This window comes from Bombina bombina, chromosome 1, assembly GCF_027579735.1.
Source record: "Bombina bombina isolate aBomBom1 chromosome 1, aBomBom1.pri, whole genome shotgun sequence".
NCBI classification, from domain to species: domain Eukaryota; kingdom Metazoa; phylum Chordata; class Amphibia; order Anura; family Bombinatoridae; genus Bombina; species Bombina bombina.
In genome coordinates, this window is record NC_069499.1 from 1,498,226,025 (window position 1) to 1,498,249,091 (window position 23,067).

Genomic DNA, 23,067 nt, shown 5'->3' on the forward strand with positions numbered 1-23,067 from the left:
GGTTTTTTTTATTTTGGGGGGCTTTTTTATTTTGATAGGGCTATTAGATTAGGTGTAATTATTTAAAGATCTGTAATTTGTTTTTTATTTTCTGTAATTTAGTGGGGGTTTTTTTATTTAGCTAATTTAATTGTATTTAATGTAGGTAATTTATTTCATTGTAGTGTAAGGTTAAGTGTTAGTGTAACTTAGGTTAGGTTTTATTTTACAGGTAAATTTGTATTTATTTTAGCTAGGTAGTTATTAAATAGTTAATAACGATTTAATAACTATTCTACCTAGTTAAAATAAATACAAACTTGCCTGTAAAATAAAAATAAACCCTAAGCTAGCTACAATGTAACTATTAGTTATATTGTAGCTATCTTAGGGTTTATTTTAAAGGTAAGTATTTAGTTTTAAATAGGAATAATGTTGTTAATGATAGGAATTTTATTTAGATTTATTCAAATTATATTTAAATTAGGGGGTGTTAGGGTTAGGGTTAGACTTAGGTTTAGGGGTTAATAAATTTAATATAGTGGCGGTGACGTTGGGGGCGTCAGATTAGGGGTTAATAATATTTAACTAGTGTTTGCGATGCAGGAGTGTGGCGGTTTAGGGGTTAATATGTTTATTATAGTGGCGGCGATGTCCGGAGCGGCAGATTAGGGGTTAAAATTTTTATTATAGTGTTTGTGATGTGGGAGGGCCTCGGTTTAGGTTAATAGGTAGTTTATAGGTGTTAGTGTACTTTGTAACACTTTAGTTATGAGTTTTATGCTACGGCGTTGTAGTGTAAAACTCATAACTACTGACTTTAGAATGCGTTACGGATCTTGGAGGTAGAGGGTGTACCGCTCACTTTTTGGCCTCCCAGGACAGACTCGTAATACTGGCGCTATGGAAGTTCCATAAAAAAAAGGGTTTATGAAGTTTACGTAAGTCGGTTTGTGGTAAGGCCAAAAAAGTGTGCGGGACACCTATACCTGCAAGACTCGTAATACCAGCGGGCGTAAAAAAGCAGCGTTAGGACTTGTTAACGCTGCTTTTTTACCTTAACGCACAACTCATAATCTAGCTGACAGTTTTGTAAACATCACACATCAAGCGGTGCTAGTTTAATCTATTTATAATATGGCCGTCATTCCACTGGACCCAACCGTACATGTGATTGAGTCAGTCAATAATAATTAACATATGTTTCTAAGGAACCCCTTGTCCCTAGAGACCCCCAATAATTAACATGTCTCTAAGGAACCCCTTGTCCCTAGAGACCCCCAACTTGCATTCCACCCCATGGGAAGGAAAAAACTCCTCACCACCATCAATTGGCCATAATCTGCTGTAATTGCCAGAACTAGCACCCCCGCTAACGACTCTCAGTCCATTCCCGCCAACCACCCAACCTTACCCAAAACCTCCTTGAAATCAAGGATAAAAAGCTGCAGGTCAAAGTCATTCAAATGCACCCTATCCACCAGATAAAATTCCCCACAACCTACTTCCTCCAAATCAGGGTGGTGCTCCACGCACCCCCAGTCCTCCTAACAAAGGACCCAATCAATTTATTAACCTTTCGTCTGCTTTTATCTAACTTCACAGGGTCCCAAGCGGCCCTCCAAACCAGACGTGGTAGGATATCTGACCACACAATTGTCAAGGCAGGATAAAGATCCACCAATCTCCCCAAGTTTCACTTAATTTTTGTTTCACCAACTCCCTCTGTGACATAAAACCCAAATCATTTCCCCCTGTGTGCACTAATAGTACATTTGGAGGCTAAAACTGCTTGCAATAATCCACCACCATTGGTAACACTCTGTCCCATCTGAGTCCCCAGACACCAAACCACTTCACCTCCCATTGAGATTTGGGAAAAACCCAACTGCAAGCCTCTGCTCTCCTGGCCCAATAAATGAAAGAGTGGACAACCAACCACAGCCGCTCCACACCTAAAATACTAAACAAAATGAAAACACACCAACCTTACACGCCCAATTCAGGGTGAACATACCCACGATATCTCCTAAACTCCCACCTGCCAATGTTCTTAACCACATACCCCTATTAGCCGCCTCTGTAGCAGCCCCAATCCTCAAAGAATGGGACCCACAATCCTTTGAAGGTAACTCCAACCCTTCCAACGATTTAGTCAACACTGCCTGGAACTGGGACAAAAGGAAGCCCATCCTGGTGCACTAACAATGAACCCCCAACTTAGGGACGAATTACCAAAAAATTATTCAAACATTCCCAGGGGCAGACTGTATAACCACTCGGGAAAAGAATCAGTCCTTGCCCACCTGATCCATTTTGCTTCGCCTCAAAAAGATTTAGACTCAAGAATCAGACAGCACCACATCCGACAAAGCCAAACCACCCATAACTGTCATATTTCCACTCCAAAAGAAACAAACACAATTCAAAATCCGCAAAACAAATTACTGAAAGAACTTCAAAAATCCCCACCAACCAGACGTGGTAGGATATCTGACCACACAATTGTCAAGGCAGGATAAAGATCCACCAATCTCCCCAAGTCTCCCTCTGTGACATAAAACCCAAATAATTTCCCCCTGTGTGCACTAATAGTACATTTGGAGGCTAAAACTGCTTGCAATAATCCACCACCATTGGTAACACTCTGTCCCATCTGAGTCCCCGGACACCAAACCACTTCACCTCCCATTGAGATTTGGGAAAAACCCAACTGCAAGCCAACCACCTTTAAAGCCTCTGCTCTCCTGGCCCAATAAATGAAAGAGTGGACAACCAACCACAGCCACTCCACACCTAAAATACTAAACAAAATGAAAACACACCAACCTTACACGCCCAATTCAGGGTGAACGTACCCATGATATCTCCTAAACCCCCACCTGCCAATGTTCTTAACCACACTCTAATTCATACCCCTAGTAGCCGCCTCTGTAGCAGCCCCAATCCTCAAAGAATGGGACCCACAAACCTTTGAAGGTAACTCCAACCCTTCCAACGATTTAGTCAACACTGCCCAGAACTGGGACAAAAGGAAGCCCATCCTGGTGCACTAACAATGAACCCCAACTTTGGGACGAATTACCAAAAATTATTCAAACATTCCCAGGGGCAGACTGTATAACCACTCGGGAAAAGAATCAGTCCTTGCCCACCTGATCCGTTTTGCTTCACCTCAAAAAGATTTAGACAAGAACCAGACAACACCACATCCGACAAAGCCAAACCACCCATAACTGTCATATTTCCACTCCAAAAGAAACAAACACAATTCAAAATCCGCAAAACAAATTACTGAAAGAACTTCAAAAATCCCCACCAACAATGAAAAGGTAATTGGCCATCTACTATCAGGAGCTCGCTCACCCCTTTTCTTTTTTAAACCCTTCAACACTTGACTCACACAAAATCCCTTGGAAATGACACACAAACCAAGAAGCTTAAAACGAAAGGCAAGGGCTGTCAACCTCCTACCCATAGCGGAATAAGACAAACCCCTGCACCTCCAATCCCACAACCATTCCAGCAAAACACCAGAAAGGACATCTGACCCCTCACAACTGCCACATTGAACCAACCCAGCTTCCCATTCACACCAAACTCTAGAGAAAGCCACCCAAGTACATGGCACAAGTGAGGCCTTCACCAGTCCAGCCAATCCGCCATTTTATGCCTCCACAGGTTCGTTGGACAAGGACAACCCTCTACACCCGCATGCATTGGAAGTCCTTGAAACTGCTGCAGACTACCCACACCAGGAATGTGTCCAGCCCTAAGGCACACATTCATCATCAAACATTTTAAGACTAACAGCCTCAACAACTGTAACACAGGAGGTGAGGATGCAGACAAAGTATTTATCGCATACACCACCCCCATGTCGTCTGAATAAAAAAATCCACCGACTGATTAACTAAATCATCCTCCTATACAAACAGGGCCAACACCACCGGATACCATTTTAAGAAAACAAGGTTTTTTACCAACCCAGCCAAGGACCAATCATCCGGCCAAGCAGCAGCACACCAATGACCCTGAAAATAGGCCCCAAAACCAAGCCCTCTAGCAGCATCAGTCACTAAACCCAATTCCTCATTGGAAATGTTAACCTTTAGAATCAAGGCCGAACAATTAAAACCAAACAATAACTGTTTCCACACTCCTAAGTCATCCTTGAGTTCCCTGGAAAGCCGCACAAAATGGTGTGACTGCCCCCACGGTAGCCAAGGACAACCTCCTACAGAAAAAACCCTCCCCATAGGAATAATTCTGCAGGCAAAGTTTAACTTGCCCAGCAGGGACTGAAGCTCCCTGAGAGTCACTTTTTCAGATACCATAGCCACTAAATCAGAAACCTTATTACTGGGAAGCCACCATTCCATATTGACAGTCAATGACAATGCCCAAAAAAATTGAGGGACGTCACTGGGCCATCTTATTTTTCGAGAGCTATAGGAACACTAAACTCCTCTGTCAACAAACATCCCTCAGCAAGTCCGCCAGAGAAGGATCCAAGAATGGTCCAGCCATGCGCCCCAAGGATACCTCCTTCTGTGAGCTTCTCCCATACCACTCCAGGCCATTTCCTAGCTGATTTTAGATTACCCCGAAAAAACTCATTCCCCCCTTGTGAATGAATCACAAAACCGAACTAAAAAGCAGTGTAATAACAACACTGCTTTCTCCCTGCAACCCCGACGTCTAGCGTATCGGAAGAGCCATGACTCCATAGCTCATACCCTCACCAGGGGTGCCTCCTTTTTGAAACCGAGTCACCGCTTCCACCAGGCTTACCCTTTCGTAAGCATTTTACATAGGGGTGGGAACCCGGCACCCAGAGCACTCATGTTTAAACTTGCACGATGCCCCCCATGTACAGAATTACTCATTGTAAGCAAAACAAAAAAAAACTTTTCTGACCGACGCCAGGGACCCTCCAGTCAATTGGCCGACGACACCCGACCCGAAAGGGCCGTGTGGCACGCAAAGGCATCATAATATTAAGCCACAACCCCATACCTGGCAGTCCCATTTAATTTCAGGCTTCACCGATAAACGCTGGCTTAACTGGTCATCATACACCCACCGGCCATTCCCCAAAAGTTCTCTGGGCAGACGCTATCTCATCGAGATAACAGAAAGCGCCACACCCTGTTCAGGAAACCTTCCTGCAAAAAACACTTGCATAGATAACAAATGCCTGAAACCAATTGGTAAAGGTTTTAGTCAACTTCTATACCGTTTTTTACGTTCTTCATCCTCCTTCTTAACCGCATCCTCCTTTGAATCCTCAGGAATCTCAAAGGACTGCTCAAGAGGCAGTAGGGAGAATAACTCAATAAACTTCCTCTTCCAGATTTTCTCACTAACCTCTGCCGACAGATGCATGCCCAACGGGCCAATTGAGCAAAGTCAAGATCGCGATATGGCGGTGTCAGCCACCTTGAGTTCCGAACCCCCAACGGACTTACCCGCAATGCTGGAAGACACCCCAACAGCCCCAACCCCTTGTGGTGCAGCAAGAACACCAGTGTCTTTGCTAACTGCAGTCTCCTCTTTGCGCACATCAACTTGCCCAACCACAGGACCAACTGCCGGCCTGTATGCACCCAGGCCCTCACTACTGAAGCGTGTGTAGCCTCCTTCCCGCCTTTCAACCTCAACAACAACTCCCTCAAACCAGACACTAACTTTACTGCCACAGACTCACATTCAAACTCACAAGCAGACACTACAGCAGAAAACACTCTCCCCAACATTCTGTAAACCTTCCTCACCTGTCCAGTCGCCCGCCGACCACTCTTGAAGTCCCTAGGCATTGACTGGAGTCCACTCCTGCACTGCTCCATTGTCCCTTGAACGCTTTCGGGTAATCTGGCAGCCATACCACTTCCCGCCAGCCGAGGCTGATCCAGCTGCCGTAGCTGATCCTGTAAAATAGGGGCACGTGAACACAAATACAGGAGAAGAAAGCCTCTTCCTCCCCATCTACCCCTATGCTGGCTGAGACCACCAGTCGTAGCACCTCCTCTCCCCCTCTTGTGTGCCACTACCCAAGACTTCCATCCCAGGCAACTTCAGGCCCTGTATGCCTTCGTGACCTACTCTTGCCACCCCTGCATAGTCCCCCAGGCCATCCCAGACGTCTATCACATCCCCTGTAACCCCTAACAGCTGCCGTAGTTAACCTGGCCCCACTCTTAGTCCTTGCCAACTCCCCTTCCCAGGCCGTATCCACCCACCTCACCTGGTGGAGACTAACAGGCCTGATCTCCTGTGTTAAGCATTCATCAGGTTCCAGACAAATAGACTCTGTCCAAGAACCGTGCAGGCCAAAAGAATCCAGCTCCAGGCAGTCGCCCTCCTCCGCTGCCAAGGATGGGCCCGGACGATCCCCCGGCCGGACTTGTGAATCTCCATATACTGTAAAAGAAAAAACTGGTGTGTGAGGTACCCGCCCTGCAATCCCCAACCGCCCTTGAAGAGCCATAGACCCCAGCAGGGGTGTGGAAACAAACCAGCCTACCTACAGGAGAGGCTCTACCAGAGACCCCCTTGAAGCTACCCCTAGACCCTCTCTGAGCCCCCAGGGAATGAGGAACAAATTCATACCCAGAAGAATCTAAACACAGGGCCATATCCCCAGAGCCAAATTTAAATTCCTCCTCTTCACTTAAACCATAGCCCTCATCAACCAAAACTCACAAGCTGGTTGACCAACTACCCTAACTGACCTAGGCCCAGGATCACATCCTCACTGACCCTAACTACAGAAGGACCTCCAACATAAACTCACCCAATGACCTGCTCCAGACCCATACCCCAAAACTGTTCACCCTTGCTACCTCTATACTCTATTATCCCCCCAAACTCCTCCACAGGCCCACCCAGGCTGTCCACATGACTCCTCTGAGGCTGATCCCTCCTTACATCAGGCCTTGCGCCACCACACCACTCCTTTCCTTACCCCTGGTGGCCTGCCTACTCGTGGCATCCAGCTCTGGATCACCACCGCTCACAGCCTCAGCTATGACCTCCACTGGCAGGTCAATGTGACCCATTGTGCCTGCTGCAACTTCCGCTCTGGTCCTTCTTTTTCCTGTACTCGAGTCGTGCTTGCGATTACAGCCCGCACTTCTCCCTCCATCAGGACTTGACCTTGAAGGAGGCTTGGATCGCCTTGAAGACCTCTGCCTCGTGGCCACCAGCTCCACCACCGGATCTTCCCGCCGGACCTCCAGGATGGAATGCATTTGAGCCTCCAGCCAGGTAGGACCTCTACTCTCAGCCGCCTCCCTGATCCTCCACATCAAATCTTCCAGAGAAGCCATGCTGACGACTAAGTGGGAAGAGCACGCAGGTCCAGAAGATGCTTGTCACAATATTTTTTCACAGTGACTTGCTGCTCCTCCCCCTCAGCCCCCTATATACTACATTCACTGCTCCACCTCTTCCTATCTATCAACCAATCCCTGGGCCTCTTCCTCCTCAGATCAAAGGCCCCTTCCTGCTATGCTCTGCACGCTTCCAGGAGACTTCTCTCCCTTGCACATCCTGGGACTAGTATTCTGATTGACTGCTTAAAGTCTCTTTGCAGTGGGAGGAGTAAATTTTTTACATAGAGATGATCAGGTGAAATTTTCTAGTCAGCTTTTTACAGCTGCATCACTTTCATGTGCTTCAACGTGTGGGTATCATGTAATTTTAAGCTCTTCCCAATCTTAATATGTGCAAACTGGACTGTATTTACACCTACATAGTAGTCTCCGTGTTGTGACCTGGAACTTTTTATAACTTTTTAAAATAAAAATCAATATCCAAAAATCATTCTCTTTCTGATTTATATATAAAATGTCTGTTGCACAAGCACAAAAAAACTTTCAAATTTACTTCTATTATCTATTCCTTCTTTCGGTATCCTTTGTTGAAAAGCATACCTAGGTAGGCTCAGGAGTAGCAATGTACTACTGGGAGCTAGCTGCTGATTGGTGGCTGCACATATATGCCTTTTGTCATTGACTCACCAAATGTTTTTAGCTAGCTCCCAGTAGTGCATTGCTGCTTCTTCAAAAAAGGATACCAAGAAAATAAAGCATATTTGATAATAAAAGCAAATTGGAAAGTTCTATTTGAATCATGTTGGGCTTCATGCCGCTTTAAGAGATTTCATCTCATGAAATCTGAGGGACTGGTTATTTCCATAGGCCCTGAATGAACACTTATGCTGCATCTATCAGTATTCTCTGCAGAGACGCACGCTAGTAATAAAGATGGGGTGACAGCATGTATACATTAGTGGTTTTTGGAGCATGGCTTTGCACCCCCCCCCCACCCTTCCATTCTTCTTTTTTATGCCAGTTCAAGTTTATTTTAATTCCCATAAAGATAAAGGTGCTTGTTTTTTGCTTTAGGAAATGCATGCTGAAGATATCATTGCATCTATGCCAATTTCATCATCAGCCCTCCTCACCTTGCATCTTGGTCTCATGAACATAACATGTATGTATTACACCAGTTCCCTGTGCTGATATGTTGGCTCACATAACCATTGCTTGGGTAATAATTAAATGAGTTGTGTTACATTACATATATTTAATTATACATTAATTACCACTAATTACCGTTCCCTCAAACACAGCTTCTTCCAAATCAAGGTGGATATTCCTTCGGAATGCCGAATTTACCCTATTGACTCTGAGGAGGAAGAAGATGACAGCCAAGTTGCTTACAAAGATTCCATCCAGGAAGTCATCTGCCCCTGGGAGAATGTTATAGAGGAAGGTAAAGCAGGGTAATATGAAATGCCTTGGGGCAATCAGGATTGGACCTTTGTATGGCAGAACAATCCTGTCTCAGTACACAGCGGCTGGGAGCCCCTCTAATTGAAAAAGTGCATTAGGATCAGCAATGAATCCAGAGAGCGCCTTCACCATTAACCACTTCACTGCCAGAAGAGGTCAGAAATACCTCTCTTTACTCAAGCACAGCAGTATCAGCCAAAAACCACCACTCATAACCCTTTTACTGACAGAGTGGCATGCTGCCCAAAGCACACCTGTTAATTGAGTGCCCTTCTGCAACTATGTAGCCTAATACAATACTGTTTGATGATCTGTTCACATTCTGTTGTATATTTTGTTGTGTTTCTGCTGTATCACAATCAATCCTTTTGTCTTTAATCTACCTATAAATCACTGTACATATACAGTGATTTGCTGCATTCAGGGTCAGGGAACAGTCCATACTGATTCACTTTAAGGACCAAAACAAACTAATGAAATCCACTTTGTTTAGGAGAGAAAATAATATTCTATCATACCTTTACAAGCGTTTTATTTTAACTTTGCAAATACATAATGTGGATCAAGCTTAATATAAAACAGTCCATAGATAATTTTAGTATAAGTACCTATTCCACTGCAACATCCTGAGATTTTCCTTGTTCATATGCTTTACTATATATATATAGATATGATAATTCAAAACTGAAATGCACTTACATGTATTACCACGGGATATATGGAAAATAGTGCCTACACAGGGGCAAAACTACAGGGGTCTCAGAGGTCTCACATGTAAAGGTAGCCCATCTGGGCCCTGCAATCAGCAGTGGCATGACTCCACCTGCATTATATCTACCCCCTGTAAACCAGGCTCATAGCTTAAGGGAAGTGTATGGATTTGCCTTTACAATATGGTGGCAGGGTTTCCAAGATCGTTGCTACAACGTTTCTGTATAGAAAAACCTGCCACTGTAATTTTACAAGAAAGCTGCACATATCCTTTTGAACATACTAACCAAAGGTGAAGAATGACTCACAGTCACAGAGAAGTAGCTCCTCTTTCTCTTATGTGGCTGCCAAAAATGCTTCTACTGATTGCAAATAGCCAGAAAGAGTGATGTTAAAATGGGGGCCCTGTCACAGCCTTTGTGCTGGGGCCCAGCGGGGTCTAGTTACTCCCCTGGTACATTGTATACCCAGTGTGCCTGCATCCAGAGACTGCTATGCTCAGGATGCCAGCAGAGTATTGTGTCACCGCTAACAAGACAACAGATACAGTCTGTGAATACAAGTGTCCTAGTCACAAAAAAAGCTGTTGCAAAACAGGTGAAGCATTTCTGCTTATATGTGTGTATTGCAAAAATCATTCTAATCAAAATTAAATTTGCCTTGATTTTCATTTTCATTTTGTAAAGCATGACCCTTGAATGAATAAATATCATAGAAATTGACTTTAAAATGTAATCTTCAGTGAAAGATACATGCAGATGAATTAAATCAGCTATCAAGTTTAGGTAAAAACTAAAATATTACCTTTTCATTAGTTTATCATTATTGTGAAATGACAGAGACATCGATGATATATTTTGTAATATGTAAGATTTAATGATCAAAATAATTTTGTCAGCACAAATTCAGTTCCAGTAAAATGCTATAGAAATACTCCAGTGTTTCTTCCTGTCGGCTGTGTGTCACCCAGTTCTAGTCAGTGGATTCTTTTTTAGTAAACATCCTCACAATTTGGGGAAGTGGACCAAATTTGCCAGCGAAAAATGTATTTGCAGACAATCACAGATTTTTTAGGCTAACAGAGTAAAGAAAATTGCAGAGTGTGGAAGAAAAGAAGAACAGAGGGCGCCTCATGTGTAGAATCACCAAACATATGTGTGAACTTGATTAAATATGAGCCAAATGGATACTCACATATTACTGGAGCACCCTAATGTGCTAGGAGGTACAAGCTGTAGAATTATAGGATGTAACAGCTCACCTCCCTCTGGAACTCCCTGTGTGCTGCAGTGAGAAAGTGAAGCGAAGAGAGCACTACATGTGTAGATCAACCAGAGTATAACAGCATGTAAATTAACAATGCCAAAGGGGTACTCACATTCTAGATGAGCACACCTATGTGTTGGTAGAAGTAGACTGATACATTTCAGAAGTGCGTATCAGCTCACCCAATTGAGGTTCTACAATAATCAGGATACAGGTGCAGGATAAAGCTAGTGTTTGTGTCCCAATTGGTAGTCAATGAACACAAGTAGGTAAGGTGCTTCCACTCAATTTGGATTTTTTTAAAAAAATTATGTTTATTAAAAACAATTTAAAAATAAACACAAGTAGTGGAAAAAGGGGTTTCCAAATATCCTTGAAGAGATTGGACCAAGCGCCCAGAAATGTACCTTAGCTCTGAACGTTGGCTACCTAGTTTTAACCAAGATGATGAGTCAAAATGTGTGAGTGTGAATAGAGCGCCTAATTTTATAGATAAGGCTATGGTACTAAAAGAAGGTCTGTCTATATTTCTTATTCTATTAAATTCTTAACTGTAAGTGTTTAAAAATGTTTTTATTACATCAAACAGATATATATAGAATATTTGAAAACATTAAAAAGCATTTTAAAAACATTTAGACATATTAAAACATATTAAAACATGGATCCATGTGTACAAAAAATATAAATATAAGTCTTGTTTTATATGGACTGTGACTAACCAGATGATGCCTGGGTTTAGGCAATGGAGTCTACAGATGTGTAGTTATTGTAATTTCCTTCTTTAATTTGGGGATGTTGGTCCGAACAGACCCCAATTATTTTCTTAGTGAAAAACAGTTGTTAAACAATATATCTTAGTTAGTGAAAAAAGTGGTACATTTGATGAAAAAAGGCATCTGAGAAAAAGGCAAAATTCTTGTGGTACCAAAATTTGCATATAAAACAAAGACAAATGCAAAAATAAAACCAAAAAGCAAAATAGTGTATTATTTTGAGATGTGCACAATAAAATAGGTGAAATAATAAAATTAAAAATTATATTCAAAAATATAATCAAATCTAGGTTCAAAGATAATAGTCAAATCAGTGTGACCAACTTGTATTCCTGGTGGTGAGAATCTAAGCGATGTCCCCAATTCTACAGATATCCTTAGGGTGTATACCGTAGGTCCTGAGAAATCCTGTGGAAAATCAAATAGTGCAGATTGTCTTTAAAAGTTGTGCTGAAATTGAAATTGGGCTTAGCAGTTCAGAGTCAACGCGTTTCAGCCTTAAAAACCAGGCATTTTTCAAGACTGAAGATTATGTGTTACTGGTGGCCTTATGTACTCTTCTATTTGCATAAATTTGGGTGCAAATTCTTAGGTCCTCCATGGACCGGAAGTGACGTTTATTCATTAACAACAATGTTTCTTTTTTCTAAGGATCATAATATGGTAGTTCAGTTTCCCTATGTCTTACTAAGCTACTATGATTTTTTGATCTGCTTTTAAGTTTTAATGTTATTAGTCCCGTTTCAGTTATTCTATTTTTCTAAGCCTCTCATTGGTTGTGATGTAACTTCCGGTTTTTCGTTTACATACAATGGTTGGATATGCTTTTGTTTACCTTTACCATGTGTCTTAACAGCTGTGCTTGTCTCTTGTAACTAGATGAATGACTTTTGATTTACTGCCAAACTGTTTAATTCTTTTTTGGTGGTTTTGATAACCTACTGTGGAATATGTGTAAGGTATCTCTGATTAATAAATACCATAAATAGTTATCTTTACCAAATAAATAGTATTACCATAACAGAAAGGATTTTCATTACAAAAGTAATAGAACGTAGAAATATAAGGAAGTCTCAAAACGAAACTTTAATTTTAAGCGGACATCTGTGTGTAAAAAATATATTGTGGTCATGAGTGTTCTAAGCTAAAGGATCGTTCAAGAAACGTCAAATCTGTAGCTATGCCTTTAACTTACAACTATTGGATTCTCATATAGGTACTATAATTTCTATATATTTCGTTATTAAATGAGTTACTCATAGATTGCTTCTCATTGGTTTGGTTTGTACTCTTTGTGCTCCTAATAGTTAATATAACCAACAGTGGGGGTTCCCTGATTTCTAGAAAACGTATATACTCTGTAACAATATTAACACGTTTATTCTATAAAAACAAATGACAAGTGATATAACAAGTGATATAATAAAGGAACTAATTCCCTGGTTTATTATATATACAGATAGTGTGTTTGGAGGGCATATTATAGCGCAAATGTGCTGGAATTACGGGTTTGTGAATTTAATTTTCAGATTCCTTGAGGGGATGGAGATTAGTGTATTAAAGGGACACTGAACCCAAATTTTTTCTTTCGAGATTCAGATAGAGCATGACATTTTAAGCAACTTTCTAATTTACTCCTATTATCAATTTTTCTTCATTCTCTTGGTATCTTTATTTGAAATGCAAGAATGTAAGTTTAGATGCCAGCCCATTTTTGGTAAACAACCTAGGTTGTCCTTGCTGATTGGTGGATAAATTCATCCACCAATAAAAAAGTGCTGTCCAGAGTTCTGAAACCCCCAAAAAATTAGATGCCTTATTTTTCAAATAAAGATAGCAAGAGAACGAAGAAAAATTGCTAACAGGAGTAAATTAGAAAGTTGCTTAAAATTGCATGCTCTGTCTGAATCACGAAAAAAATTTTTTGGGTTAGTGTCCCTTTAAGCTTAGGATGATGATATTTCGGTTTAGATTTACCATAATAGGGATAGTTTTTAAATAGATGGTAATGAAGTTATTCGGAATATAGAGATTCTTAATTTAATAGTCTTCTTTTAATAAGGCTTGTTGGAGCTATTCTTGCTTAAAGGTTTCCTAATTATCTAATTCAGGTGAAGCTTAGATTTAAGTGAGATAGGTACTCTGATATATCGTTTATGTACATTGCCTTTGGATAAGAGGGAGCTCTATAGTTTATGTTGTTATCCCATATGTCTATGGGACCTTTATATATTCGGAATGATAGTCTCTAATACTTAATTGAAATATATATATATATATATGGAAAACTATATATATAGAATTCGAAAAGTCTATATATATATGATAGAGGTCTTTTTCTGAATTTTTCATGGATTAGTGTATATTTTCTGTGCTATGATATGTTTCCTGAATGAGTTGCGTCCAAGGGTCATGAAATTGGTCCACTCTTAAATGTATGGTATTTATATGCCTTATTTGTGTTATTACTCCTTGTCGATCTACTGTAGATTTAAGTGTCTTCTTATTTAGATAGGGTTTGAGTTCAAAGGTCTCTTTCTGTTTTGAGGTCTCTAGAGGAGTCAGAACATCTCATATCCAATATGCTAAATCTGTAGGTCTTTAGATCTTTGAGCTATTGGAGGATATTGGTGAATTGAACAATAAATGTGTTTTTATTGTTACAGAATATATAAGTTTTCTAGAAATCAGGGAACCCCCACTGTTGGTTATATTAACTATTATGAGCACTAATAGTACAAACCAAACCACTGAGAAGCAATCTATGATCAACTCATTTAAAAATGAAAATATATAGGGATTATACTATCTTTATGAGCATCCAATAGTTGTAAGTTAAAGGTATAGTTACAGATTTTCCGTATCTTGAACAATCCTTTAGCCTAGAACACTCATGCCCACAATATATTTTTTACACACAGATGTCCGCTTAAAATTAAAGTTTCGTTTTGAGACTTCCTTATATTTCTACATTTATTTCTACATTCTATCACTTTTGTAATGAGAATCCTTTCTGTTATGGCAATACTATTTATTTGGTAATGATGACTATTTATGGTATTTATTAATCAGAGATACCTTACACATATTCCACAGTAGGTTAGCAAAACTGCCAAAAAAGAATTAAACAGCTTGGCAGTAAATCAAAAGTAATTCATCTAGCTAGAAGAGACAAGCACAGCTGTTAAGACACATGGTAAAGGTAAACAAAAGGATATCTAACCATTGTATGTAAACGAAAAACCGGAAGTTAGATCACAACCAATGAGAGGCTTAGAAAAATAGAATAACCGAAACGGGACTAATAACATTAAAACATTAATAAAAGCTGATCAATAAATTATAGCAGCTAAGTAAGACAAAGGGAAACTGAACTAGCATATTATGATCTTTAGAAAAAAGAAACATTGTTGTTAATGAATAAATGTCACTTCCGGTCCACGGAGGACATAAGAATTTGCACCCAAATTTATGCAAATAGAAGAGTACATAAGGCCACCAGTAACACACAATCTTCAGTCTTGAAAAAGGCCTGGTTTTTAAGGCCAAAACGCGTTGACTCTGAACTGGTAAGCCCAATTTCAATTTCAGCACAACTTTTAAAGACAATCTGCACTATTTGATTTATTTTCCAAAGGATTTCTCAGGACCTACGGTATACACCCTAAGGATATCTGTAGAATTGGGGACATTGCTTAGATTCTCACCACCAGGAATACAAGTTGGTCACACTGATTTGACTATATCTTTGAACCTAGATTTGATTATATTTTTGAATATCATTTTGAATTTTATTATTTCACCAATTTTATTTTTGCATTTGTCTTTGTTTTTTTATGCAAATTTTGGTACCACAAGAATTTTGCCTTTTTCTCAGATGCCTTTTTTCATCACATTTACCACTTTTTTCACTAACTCATATATATTGCTTAACAACTGTTTTTCGCTAAGAAAATAATTGGGGTCTGTTCGGACCAACATCCCCAAATTAAAGAAGGAAATTACAATAACTACACATCTGTAGACTCTATTGCCTAAACCCAGGCATCATCTGGTTAGTCACAGCAGTCGGTTTCCATATAAAACAAGACTTATCAGCTTTTTATATTTATTCTACACATGGATCCATGTTTTAATATGTTTTAATATGTCTAAATGTTTTTAAAATGCTTTTTAATGTTTTAAAATATTCTATATCTATCTGTTTGATGTAATAAAACATTTTTTTAAGAATTTTATGGAATAAGAAATATAGACAGACCCTCTATTAGTACCATAGCCTTCTCTATAAAATTAGGCACTCTGTTCACACTCACATATTTTGGTTTCCAAATACCCCCCTATAAATGCAACGCTTTTCTCTAAGCTAATCTCTAAGTGTGGCATTGAGCTTGTCCTATCCACACTTAGAGATTGGTTAGGATGGGTCAAACAGACGATATACAGAAGTTAGTCAGAAACATTGTATATATTTACAAAACGGATCTACACTTTAAACATCTTCCCCTTTTGATAAGATCATTTACAGGTAGAACCTCCTTCATACTGCTGGTGAATTAAGGTAGGATTCTCTCTCTTATCGAAGACAAACAAATCTTAGATATGAATACAAACAAAGGGCTGATAGCGCACACAAAAGGAATGGTCAAGCTGCCCACATTTTATATACAGATACAAAAAGAGGACCTTATATTGATAGAAAGAGGATTAGAATATTCGATATGTGAATGCAAATGAAATGGGTTTTATTTTTTAAATTGTCAATGAAATATGAAAGTTAATGAAATGCATATATGCTATTTGTGATATTATAATTTCTAGATATTTTTCTTTAGGCCAATGTTGCTTAAAGGATTACTTTCTGTTATAATTTTTAAGCTAAACAACTAATATATTAAAGTTAATAAACATTAATTAAAACCTACTGACCTATATTTTCTCCAAAACGAAGTTTCATAACGTTCTAAAAGTTATATCTTTTATTCGCCGATGATGTCACGTTATCCTGCCCACTATTTTCAGCACTGCATGTTCAAAATACTTAAACCAATAACTTTGTGTTTAAAGCGCCATTTTGAAACCTAGGTATTGTAAACGGATTGGTACAGAGCAAAGGATACCCACGGAGTGGGTTTGGAAAACAATTAAATTTGCAGACAAGATTTCTGATATACGGTAGAGATATGTTAATGAAATGCTATTGATAAAAAGCATATTTGGGGTAGTTAGTTAGTAACAGGCATAGAAAATATTTACTTACAGTGGCCCTTTAATGTTTAAATTGTGTGATGTATTATATAGGTAGCCTTGTATGTTTACATAGGTTGATTCTGGATGTGAATTCACATAGGTATACAGGTGTATATGATTGATCAGAGAACACATCCCCTAAAAGGGAGGGCTTGTTCTTTTAGGGTTTTGTAAGAGCTATAAAAAGCAGGACTGCTAGTAAGGTGATTGTTATGCCTGATGAAACGGCCCTTTTAGTGCTGAGAAACGCGTTGCATTTATAGGGGGATATTTGAAAACCCCTTTTTCCACTACTTGTGTTTGTTTTTAAATTGTTTTTAATAAACATCATTTTTTTTAAAAATCCAAGTTGAGTGGAAGCACCTTACCTGCTTTTGTGTTCATTGACTACCAATTGGGACACAAACACTAGCTTTATCCTGCACCTGTATCCTGATTATTGGGAGAACCTCAATTGGGTGAGCTGATACGCACTTCTGAAATGTATCAGTCTACTTCTACCAGCACATAGGTGTGCTCATCTAGAATGTGAGTACCCCTTTGGCATTGTTAATTTACTTGCTGTTATACTCTGGTTGATCATATACATCTGGTTGACACATGTAGTGCTCTCTTCTCACTGCAGCACACAGGGAGTTCCAGAGGGAGGTGAGCTGTTACATCCTATATTTCTACAGCTTGTACCTACTAGCACATTAGGGTGCTCCAGTAATATGTGAGTATCCATTTTGCTCATATTTCATCAGGTTCACACATATGTTTGGTGATTCTACACATGAGGCGCCCCTCTGTTCTTCTTTTCTTCCACACTCTGCAGCTTATCCGGTCTAATCTGTGAGGAGGAGGCAGCCAACACACGATAACTTATTTTTGGTGAAGATTTTCCTACCTTAAAGAAGTGCATCCAATTCACTCTGGGACTTTTTATTTTAAGATTTTGTATGTATGCTTAACATATTATTGTCTTTTGCATATGGCACACTGTTAATTATCTATCTTTCCATCGTGTTATATATGTGCCCCCTCTAAGTTCCAGCTTATCAGTAAAAAATTTTTTACAAGTTTACGAATCTGTGTTTTATGAATATTGCTGCAAGTTTTAAATTACCAATGAAAGCCCTTTGTCATATACACTTTAGTAAGCTCGTATAATTATCGATAATAACTTTTCTTTGCACTGCGTCTGTACTAGAGGTTTATTAACATGGACATCAATTTTAGTTGATAGAGCAATTAATTGCACTGTTGATGCAGTTCCACTAAATGGTGCTACACTTCATCAGACCTTACAGCTTTGCATAAAGACTAACTATACGACATGGTTGCACCCTTTAGTCAAAATAAGCAACAGTACTGGTTTAGTATTAAAATTGTGCTTTTTCTCCACACTCCCTTGAGACCCCAAAACACAAATTCTATAACCTTCAAATTAAATAGCTGGTTTAGGAAATGTGCAGCATTTTGAAAATCTAGACTAAACAATTTGCTTATTAACCTCTCTAGGAAGCTTGGATACCCCACATACACAATTTTTGCAAAAAAGCAAAGGGGTGTTAATGCCCCTTTAACTGGTCAGCTAAAGGCCAGCTTTTTTATCATGATTTCATATAAAACTTACAAAAACATTTTCAGATACAATTTATAATCTAAATCTACAATGTTCACTTGTTATGCTGCAGCACAAGTATCTTTGCAAGCTTTATTTTATCTTTCTGCAGTTTCACAACAGACAGAATATCATGGTAAATGTTCCTGACTGGATGTCATTATAACAGTAAACTGAGGAATAAATCAGCACTGTGTAAGCTTTACACAGGGTTGCCAATTTTCTTGGAAACATGACTGGCTGTGCTAATTTGTATAAATTAGCCTAAACAATTATGTAACATAAGTCAGAAACTAAGGACTGATCTTAAATTTTAATTTACTTCAAATTCGCCAGGCTCTGGTGGCCGCTTTCTCGCATGGCCTCTCCGATAACCTAAAAGACGAGCTTGCGGCCAGAGACCTTCCTAGTGAGCTTGAAGCTCTCATATCTTTCCTGATCTTGATCGATACCAGGCTCAGGGTAAGACCATCCTTTAAGGAGCGCCTGTGGAGGCCTCCTACCAGACTGGCTCCCACGTTTTCTTCCCCACCCATTCCTCCCACGCTTCCTGAGGATGGTGTGTCAGGCAGTGAACCCATGCAGTTTGGGTTCACTCGCCTCTCTGAAACTGAGCTGGTCTTTAGGAGTAGGGAGGGCCGATGCCTTTACTGCGGTCTTAGTGGTCATCACCTAAAAAGTTGCCAATACGTCTGGGAAACGCTTGCACTTAAGGTCCTGTCAGAGGCAGACCTTGGGTGGACTTTCCTTGTCTCCGGTTATCCTAAGAGACAAACCATTAGTTACGGTTGTCTTCTCCTGGGCCAATTCCTCTGCTGTCACTCAGGCCCTAGTAGACTCCAGTGCCACTGACAGCACATTTCCCTCCGAGAATTCCATTCCTCTGTTGCCTCAAACCACTCCATGAGGCTATTGATGGCAGACCCCTACAGCCTGCACATATTATCCACAAAACTATTCCAGTCAATCTGGCTGTAGGGGCTCTACACAGGTTATTTCCTTTTTGCACTATCCAATTGTTCTGGGTTACCCGTGGCTCCAGTAGCATAACCTGAACTTCAACTGGCAGACAGCTGAGATCCTCTCTTGATCTCTGCAATGTAACGCTACTTAAGCTACTTTGTACCTCCTCAGTCTCCTTGTTACCTACCGAATAGCTAAAGTTCCCGGTTTTCTACGATAAGGTACGTGCTGGTACCCTTCTGCCACATTGTCCCTATGATTGTGCTATCAAATTGCAGACGGGTGCAATTCCTCCTCGTGGCAGGGTTTACCCTCTCTCTGTTTTGGCATTCAGCGATGTCTGTCAGACATGATACGATACAGCGTATCATGTCGGACAGACGACATTGGTAAATCTACCCCCTTGTATTGATTACAGGGGTCTCAATTGCATCCGGATCAAGAATGCTTACTCTATTCCTTTAATCAAGCCTCAAGGGAGAAACATTTTTTTCCAAGCTCGATCTAAGTAGTGTTTTGAGTGGAAGACAGTGTTTAACACCATTACCATTACGAGTATCTGGTATGCCCTTCGGATTGTGCAAGTTGTCCTCTGTTTTTCATCAATTATGTCCTCTGCGACATGTCACAACAATGCTTGGCAGTCTATTTAGATTATATTTTAATACACTCCTCCTCCCTCGAGTCACACAGTCTGGACATTAGACAAGTTCTGCAATGTTTACGTGAGAATGGGCTTTTCTGTAAGCTTCAGAAATGTGAATTTCACCAGTCCATGGTCACCTTTTTGGGCTACATTATCTCCTCTGATCCCCATCATGGATCCCCAGAAGGTGTTGGCTGTTTTACAATGGCCTCCTCCTGCTGGCCTCCGTTCCATCCAATGTTTCCTTGGTTTTGCCAACTATTATTAAAAATTTTATTAGACATTTTTCCTCTCTGGTAAAAAATCTCTAACATGGCTTTTGAGGCCCTTGAGTCCACTTTCGCTACTGCTCCGCTCCTGCCTTACCCCAACCCTGTTTTACCTTTTATCCTTGAGGTTGATGCGTCTGAGACAGGAGTAGGTGCCCTTGTGTCTCAATGTCCTACGCCAGAACCCTTGTGAGTTCTATTTCAAAAAGCTATCTCCAGCAGAGCGCAATTATGAGATTGGAGATAGAGAATTATTGGCCATTATCCTAGCACTCAAAAAAGTGGAGACATATGCTTGATGGTACTACCGTTCCAATTCTTATTCTAACAAATCATAAGAACTTAATTTATCTCTCTGAGGCCAGGTAGCTCTCGCCACGCCAAGCGAGATGGGCCCCGTTTCTTTCACAATTCAATTATGTAGTCTCATTTTTGCACTACTCTAAAAATTTGAAGGCTGATCTATTGTCTCGACAATTTTCTGAGTTATCTAGGGAAAACTCTGTACCTACTCTGGTTATTCCTCCAGAGCATATCCTGGCAACTATCCGCACCAATTTAACTTCTCCCTTGGGAGAGCAAATTTTAGCTGCTCAACCTATGGCTCCTCCAGAGAAAGCTTCCTATAAATGTTTTGTACCTGAGTTTGCACATCAAACTATTGCAAACCTACCATTACTCCAAAACTGCCTGTCATTCTGGTAAAAATCAGATGACTTGGGCTATTTCTCGCCAATTCTGGTGGCCGACTCTCCGCTCTGATGTTGCTGCTTATGTGGCTGCCTGTTCTATTTGTGCCCAAGCAAGTCTCCTCGGCACCTTGCTGTGGGCCTACTACAACCCATCCCTAATGGGGAGCGTTCTTGGACCCACCTAACCATGGACTTTATCGTTGACCTTCCTGTGTTTCGCGGTTTTACTGTTATCCTCATGGTTGTTTGGATCGTTTTTCCAAAATGTCCCATTGCATACCATTAAAGAAGCTGCCCGCGGCTCAGGAGTTTGCTTCGGTGTTTGCTAGGTAGGTTTTCCATTTATACGGTATACCCAAGGTAGTTTGTCTCTAGGTTCTGGTGGGCCTTTTGCACTCAGTTGGGAATTTGACTCTCCTTCTCCTCTGCCTACCATCCACAGTATAATGCTGCCACTGAGCGGTCCAGCCAAGCACTGGAGCAGTTCCTCCAAAACTATGTCTTGGACTATCACAACATTTGGGCTGATCTGCTACTCTGGGCTTAGTTTGCTAGGAACAGTGTCCCTGTTCATGGCCAATTACGGGTTTCAGTCATCTTTGTTAGCCATTTCATTTGGAGGATCATCTTTGGGTGCTCCACTCCTCATGGGTACAGATTCAGAATTCCCTTCATGACTCTAAGCAGCGCCAAAAGTTCCAAGCTGATCAGAGATGTTTACCTGCTCCTTCCTACCAGGTCAGGGAGAGGGTGTGTTTGTGGTCCCGTAAATTCAACCACAGAGTGCCTACTCTGAAACTTGCACCTCATTACATTGGGTCTTTCCGTATTCTCCATAAGGTTAACCCGGTTGCCTATGCCCTCGACCTTCTTAAGCTGTTAGTGTGCAATTGTTACACTACCGCTTCCACTTGTCCTTGTACCATTCCAGTTGGCAGCCATGAGGAGTACGAAATATGCAGCATCCTCGACTCCCATCTGTTCAGGGGTCAAGTACAGTACCTGGTCCACTGGAAGGGTTACAGCCCAGAGGAACGATCTTGGGTTTCCAATGCTGATGTTCACGCTCCCGTCCTTCTCCATGCATTCTATGCTCATTTTCCACATAAACCTTTTGTCCCTCCACAGGGAGGGGTCATTGAGGTAGGGGTACTGTCTGGGTTACTTACCCTTCCTTGTTTCACTTGGAGTGCAGGCCTATTTCTGGTTTCTCCCAAACGCCCTCTTATGGACAAACTTGTTAATATCATCACTATGCAACTACTGGCAAGTTCTGGCAACTTCCTGTCTCTCAGTGATTATGTAACACCAGTTTACTTTATATCCATCACCCAGTCCACTTTGTCTCCGCCCTTGCGTGTGTCCAGATCTACCAAGTGCTCTCATGTATCATGTTCCTGTTCTCCGTGCTGACTCTGGCTGCGGCTGACTACCCGCTTTAGCATTAGTTCCCAGGCATAGTTCGGATTTCGTCCTCGATATTCCAATTGCTATTTATTGTTATTTTAAATAAACTTTATTTATTTTCTAACCTGCAATTTAATTTCCATCTGGTTTCTTGGTTCCCTGAAACCTTCCAACTGTCCTGGATCCTGAGGGAATGTAACAAGTTAGGAGGTCTAGCCTTCTTCCACTTTCTTCATCCAGGGAAAATGTCCAAAAAATGCATGTGGGTCACTACCAACAAGTTCTTTAACTGCACATCTCAGAAAGCCTCTAGGAAATGTTGGGATGTATGCAAATATGTGATATGTAAACCTGATCTTTAAAAATCATGATTGGAAAATTGGCTGCTTTCTGTTTCCTTTTAAATAAATACTAACCCCTACATTACAGCTTTTAAAGATACTAAATTTCTGTTTTCCTGCAGTAGCATAGCCAGGACCCAGTTAACAACTTTATAGAACATAAATTTACATATAATACCTAGCAATATATCTTTTACACCTTTATTAAAATATAGTTTTCATATGGGCGGTGGGTAATTACCATTAGGAGTAACTATTGAGTCAAAATTAAACAAAGATAAGTGTGGGGTGATTTGTGTTATAGCCTTGCAAATAAAAAAAAAGTATGGCCGATTACATAATATTCTATACAAATCGAAG

At 40.5% G+C, this 23,067-nt stretch overlaps 1 protein-coding gene across 1 annotated transcript in view; it reads left to right on the forward strand.

The window, feature by feature from the left end:
- The window catches only part of RGS9 (regulator of G protein signaling 9), a 474,238-nt gene extending 465,267 nt beyond the window's left edge, over positions 1 to 8,971 (forward strand). The window contains 1 exon segment of the mRNA XM_053707768.1: positions 8,618 to 8,971. Coding sequence (XP_053563743.1) covers positions 8,618 to 8,774 — 157 coding nt within the window. The 3' untranslated portion in view covers positions 8,775 to 8,971.
- The last annotated feature ends 14,096 nt before the right edge of the window (positions 8,972 to 23,067 follow it).